Source organism: Adiantum capillus-veneris, chromosome 29 (assembly GCF_014529385.1).
Source record: "Adiantum capillus-veneris isolate H3 chromosome 29, ASM1452938v2, whole genome shotgun sequence".
Taxonomy (NCBI): Eukaryota; Viridiplantae; Streptophyta; class Polypodiopsida; order Polypodiales; family Pteridaceae; genus Adiantum; species Adiantum capillus-veneris.
In genome coordinates, this window is record NC_140959.1 from 11,759,682 (window position 1) to 11,766,110 (window position 6,429).

General features: G+C 45.9%; 1 protein-coding gene across 1 annotated transcript; it reads left to right on the plus strand.

Moving 5' to 3' along the window:
* The first annotated feature begins 1,455 nt into the window (after positions 1-1,455).
* On the plus strand, positions 1,456-2,067 carry LOC147418762 (uncharacterized). The gene has a single exon (XM_086505519.1). It carries the CDS (start codon positions 1,456-1,458, stop codon positions 2,065-2,067), a length of 612 nt encoding a protein of 203 aa, XP_086361645.1.
* Positions 2,068-6,429: the final 4,362 nt, after the last annotated feature.

Here is a 6,429-nt window from a genome sequence, read left to right on the forward strand (position 1 = left end):
TCTATAACTCTAACGCTTCAAAATTCAAGATCATATGTCGTGATTTGCAGGAAAAAATTCCATGACCCCAACAAATGGTGGAACTGTGGAAAGCCCAAGTGTAGAAAGTGCAACAAAATTTGACCATACCAAGAGATAATGCTAGAAAGAATAACCGGATCTCATCCACAATAACTTCGATCATAGCATGATCAAAAGAAAGAAGAACCTGAATCTCCAAATGTCCCTTTTACATCTCATGTACTAAAGAATATATGTACTTTCTTTTCCACAAATGTCTTTGATGGTCATCTATTCCAGTGTATAAAGTCCATAGATGAAGCCTAGAAGGCATAATAACTTGTAGCCTACACCCTAATGACATTGTCTAAACTAGAGGCTAGGTAAGCATTAAGAGGGGTCCCAACATTCAAGAAAGAGTCATGAGTGGACTAAAAATTTGAAACTATTTATGTATTTTTGACTTGCCCACAAGACAAAGGCCATAGAGATGAGTTCTTTTTTTTGACTTGCTAAAAATAGGATTAATTTTTTTGTAGTGAGAAATTTTGTGATTGGTTTGTGCAACTAGTGGGTGATTATTGCCTCGGACGAGCTATAAAGGAATTGATCGTGGGGGTCTCAAAATTATGATTGACATACTATAGTGTGGTTTTATTTTGGAATAAATTTTAGAACTGATAAAGGAATGTTGTTCTTCCAAACAAGACCGACCATCGTTACTTCGGCCGTTGTATTCTACGTCTCTTCCATCTTTGCGGTGTCTTCCTGACCTTGCTCTCTTCCCTTCAAGACTATATACACGTGCATTTAAGAAGCTCGTTCATGGGATCGACGGCTTGGAATTGGGGCATGGTCGGCGAGACGATCTGGATCGTCCGCGTGGCGGGGGCACGCTCGGGGTAGGAGGTAAACCTAGGCAACGAATGGCGGGACGACGTGGCGCCGGGTGGGTGACGTGGCCACCGGCGACGAGGTGCCACGTGGATAAAGGGGCAGGTGGGTGGCCGGGGCGGCTTTCCGTGCACGGACAATGATTCAGTTGGGCGTCGAAAGGGATTGCGGCATTCAAGGTGGGGTGGCGGGGTGGCAAGGCAGTTTCATATTTGAATTGGGGAAGGTCGTGCAACAGAGAAGGTGTAGGGTGAACAAGGGGGCGTAGGCGGTGTTTTATGTTGATGAAGATGCACGCCTCTGCCAGTGGAGGGGCAGCGGTTGGGGGGCCTTGGGGGTGGGATCTGAATGGGTTGCTTTTGCAGCTACAAGGCAATGAGATCTTCGGGGAGCTTGATTGGAACGAGTCCGAGGGGGGGGGCGGTTGGCGCTTCGGATGGAAACTCAAGTGATATGGATGATGTGGAAGAGTTCTTTGAAGAGCATCAAAGTGGGTGTTTGGATGCATTTGCTTTTGCATCAACTAGGTACATTGTGTTTGATAGACAAACATAAAGGCTTATGATAGCTTCTATCGAAAGTGGCCAAACGATTACCATAAGTGCTCTCAAAGCCCATGACAAGCGAGGTGTGCTAGACTTGAAAAAATGGGCAAGAATGAGGGATTCACTCCACGTAATGGTTGATCAAGGTGGATCTTTGCGTCTTGTTATTGGGAATGGAAAGTTGATTGCATGTATAGAAGATTGGGAAAGCATTGTTTCCGCATGTCACTCAAACGACCATTTATGCTTGCGGGCAACGATGGCATCCATTGCATGTACATGGTGCACAAGTATTAGACAGCATGGAATCCCACTTGCTTATGTGAAGGAGTTTTTGGACTTGTGTGTTTGTGCATCGTTGCCCGGGTTGGGGGAATTGGAGAGCCATGACACCACTTCCACAAAAAATTGCCCGGGTTTACAAGACAGACAAAAGAGTCCCGGCAAGGATGAAGGTGGTGTTGAGGAACATACAGCGCCGATGGATGATATTCAAAATGTGATCAACGCTATTGCCATCAAGCACAAGGCGAGATTGGTAGAGCAACAATCATCGTTGTCGAGGGGCTTCATTCAACTTGTGTGTCATCGCAATGGGGAGGCACGAAGAAAGGGCCACGATCATTGAAGACTGCGCACATCAAAGAAGTGTGAATGCCCGTTTACTATCGTCATTCAACGCGTCTATGATATAAAGGAAAGTGTAAGGATAAGGGTTCATGTTGGGCACAAAGGTCATGTGCCGGGATCACGTGAGGATCTTTATCACTTGCCGGTGCATCCTACTGTGAGGAAACGATGCATGGAAGATTTGTTTGACATTGGAACATGTCGCCATGTCGCAAAGATGAGTGTCTCCAAGGAGCTATTCCACTTCAATATGGCATTGCCGATAGAGCAAGTGTCACATAGATTCTTCATGATACCAAAGGAAATTCAAATGATGGCATATCAGCTCCGATCTGAAGGTAAATAAAGCCCTGAATGTCTCCTTGCTGGGATAATCATAGGTTTGTATGGGCTTATCTGTCATGGTGCCTGGGTTTATTTTGGGGTAGTGCCTGGGTTTATTTATTATTTTGCCTGGGTTTATTTGTCATATTGACTGGGTTTATCTGTCAGATTCATTTAGGACTTGAGTTTAATTGACTGCTTTTGTTTAGGGAGGCTAGGAAGCGATGACTGGTCTTCAATGTACTAGGAGGCTCTAAAAGTAAAAGAGCAAAACAAAGTTCTCTATTGTCAACCCTACAACCTGGATGCCTTCAATGAGATGGAAAGGCCATTCATACTCATTATTCAGGATGATTGGATGCTCCGCATGTGCTTGCGTTTCTCAACAAACAATGCTTGGGCAATAGACTCCACATTCAAAACAAATGTTTTTGGGATGCCACTATATGCAGCCGTATTGCCAAATCAAAATGGAATTGGTTTACCCTTGTGGTTTATGTTGTGCACACATGATGTAGGAACATCTCAAGAAAGCATTGCTTTGCAAGTGACACTAAGGCTTGTGTTCCACAGAATGAACAACATTCGCCCTCGAGCATTGGTCATTGACAAGTGTATGACTTCATTATTGGCCATCAATAAAGTTGTTCATGCTGATCAATCTTGTTGGGAGGTGGAAAAAGATGGGACAACTCAACAAGTTGCATGTACTGTCTTGCTATGTTGGTTCCATACCAAGAAAGCATGGGTGGAGAACTTGCTTCCACAGGTTTGTAATATGGTTTTGTATATGTGTACGTGGGTTTATCTACGTGTCACATACCAAGAAATCATGGGTGGAACACTTGCTTCCACAGGTCTGTAATATGGTTTTGTATATGTGTACGTGGGTTTATCTACGTGGAGCACTTGCTTCCACAGGTTTGTAATATGGTTTTGTATATGTGTACGTGGGTTTATCTGCGTGTCACAGAGGTTTATTTGTTAGTGCTTGGGTTTATCTGTTAGTGCCTAGGTTTATTTGTTAGTGCCTGGGTTTTTTGGTAGTGCCTGGGTTTATCTATAAATGACTGGGTGTTACGGCATTAGTCGCACATGCGGTCCTGCGGTCCTACGGAGGTTTGGGCATTGCGGATCAGGAGTCATGTGGTATGCGGTAGCCGTGGCGGCAATTCTTCACAGGATATCATGGGACAGGGGGAGTATGTGCACCGTTCCTGATCTGCGTTGGAGCAGCGGTTGTATATGGGGGCCATACATGTCTTTTGATGTAACACAACGAATCTCTATGATATTCATGGCATCTACTGTTGTAACTCTGTGTCTGGATCACACATGAATAAAGCAAGCGGTGTTCTGTGCCTGTGTATTGTGTACTGTCTTCTATCGTCATTCTATGTGTTGATGTTCATATAATGTAGTTGCGGGTAATCATTCCCGTAATGCCTATTGCTCCTGTGCAGGCAATAGCCATTACATCTGGCGACCACGATGCGTGATGGACGACCTGCGATGAATATGCATGCGCACTAGGTCGCAGGGTCTGCCTGACCTTGTGGTTCCAATTGTAGGAAGACGTCGGAGGAGAGGCGGTTCGGATGAATTTGTTTTTTCTTCACCGCAGATGGAGGAATCTGTATCTCCATCACCAAGCCCGGTGCGGGGTAGGCGGTTGCGCCGAGCGAGGGATACTCCACGTAGTCAGTCATGTCCTCCTGTCGTATGTTCACCCTCACCCACACAGGTTGCTCCACCACTATCTCCGGCAAGCAGTCTGGGGGTGTCTCCGCCACTGTCTCCACCTCCTAGTGCTCGTCAGCTTTTTCTCGGAGGAGGTACAGTTGGGCAAGGGGTGATGGCTCATCCTCACATTAAGTATAGTTAGTTTCGAGGTCTTTTGAGCAAAGACCCGGATGCACATTTGCGCCAATTCAATAAATTTTATGGATTGAATCATCCTGGGGTGGTGATTCCTCTCCATCAACAATCAGTGTTTGAATCTACACTCTCGGGAAAAGCGGCGAAATGGTTTTTTGAATACCCTGATGATCATTTTCAGACGTATGTCGACGGATCCAGAGCGTTTCTACAAAGGTTTAGAACGGAAAAGACAGTCCCTCAACATTTGGAAAAGCTTCGAACGTTGTGGCAGAAGTCATTGCCAGTGGAGGATTACGCTGCAAAATTTCGGATGCTTTTGCAGAGGGTACCTCGGCACAAAAGCCGGCAGCGGAGGTGCTGAATGATTATTTTTTATGGGGGCTCAACAAGGATCTCAGACCGGCTATGGCAACCGTGGATAAGGTAATTACTCCACTAGATAATGTAATTGCTAGGGCTGTAGTAGCAGGAGAAGCTTTAGAGGATAAGGAATCTCCAAAGAAGTCAAAGAAAAAAGACAGGAAGAAATCTCATCGGAAGTCACAAGATAGTGGCAATGATAGTTCGGAGTCGGAATCCACAGTATCAGATTCCTCAGACTCATGCAACATCGATTCGGGGAAAGAATTGGAAGAGACACCTCGGAAAAAATCCCAACGTCACGGGAAAGGTGTTTCATCCGGTTCGTCGGAATCGGCGGCGGTGGCTAAAAGTCTGAAGGAACTATGGTGTACCCAATGTCGAAATCCCAGCTATGCTACTCAGAAGTGCGCAATGAATCAAAAGTGGTGTGCGATTTGCACGACCAATACTCATAATACAGTGGAATGTTATTTCAATGGCCGGGGTCGTCGGAGTTGAGGGGACTCTTCTACCTGGCAACAACCACAGATAGGGCAGGGACAAGAGCCTGCTGTGGCGATGGCTCATGCTCATACATCAGAGACGCCTTTGCAAGGCCAAGCAGGAGGACGGGGTCAAGGGGGGGGACGAGGTCGCGGGAGAGGTGGCCGAGATCCTAATCAACCCAAGACCCGCCTTTTCTGTTTGGGGGATGGACACTAGCGATCCGAGTGTACTGAAGCTATGGAATATGATCGGAAGAAGCAGGAACGCGCTGCAGGGAAACAACCTAGTGTGGCTATGGTTCAGATTGAAGGATTGGAGGAGTCTGATCCAGTGGTTTCATTAATCATGCGATCGGGTAAAAATGTGGTTCCAACACCCGATGTATAGATTCTGGATTGGACGGCTTAGGAAGAAGTGCGGAAAAAGACCGTGTCCTGGTTGCCACAATCCGCACCACCAGTGAAGTATTAGGACCATCGATTGTGGGCCTGGAAATAAAAGAAGGAAAAGCTGGAAATAAGGATGATATTAGAGACGAAGAGGATTGGAATTTAGTTTGGAAAGAGATTCTCACGTCGCCAATACAGGTACCTCTGGGTTCATTGCTGAAATTGGTCCCTAATTTTCATAATGCATTGCTGCGACAAACGTACACAGAGCTAAGGGAAGTCGCCATCGGGAAAGTTGAAAGCAAGGAGGATGATTCAGCCCCGTTGCCGACAAATAGGATCACGGATACCCGCATTCCGGAGCTTTCAGCTAGATACCATGGAACATACACTGACAAGGTACTATTGGATGGAGGAGCGGGAGTAAACATTATTACTCAAGCAGCATGTGAGCGTTTTGGCCTCAGTGATTGGGAGCCTGCACCCTTTGTAGTCCGCATGGCAGATCAAAGAAGAGTGCAACCAGTGGGGTTACTTCGGGGCATTGTCTTGGATGTGGCGGGCTTATCCTTTGTTGTTTGCTTAGTAGTTTTGAATATTGAAGATCATAATTAGGATGATCACATTATCTTGGGGAGACCCTGGTTACGACAAGTGAGGGTAAAGCATAATTGGGAAGCAAATATGCTTACAGTAAAGAAGGGTAAAAGGAAAGTGCGTGTGATGTTGGGAACATGCAGACAACCAGTTCAGGCAGCATGGCCGGTGATAGCAGAAACACTAAATATGGTGGAAGGATTAGAAGAGGATGAAGAGGAGCAATTTCTGAAAGCTAATCCAGATTTGGTCTCTTTATATCTTGCGGATATTTCTCTGGTTCCGAAAGGGAACTCGGTGGGGGATTTAGGAACTCCAGC

Coding starts and splice junctions, on each gene's coding strand:
- LOC147418762 (XM_086505519.1), top strand. CDS start 1,456: ATGATAGCTTCTATCGAAAGTGGCCAAACGATTACCATAAGTGCTCTC.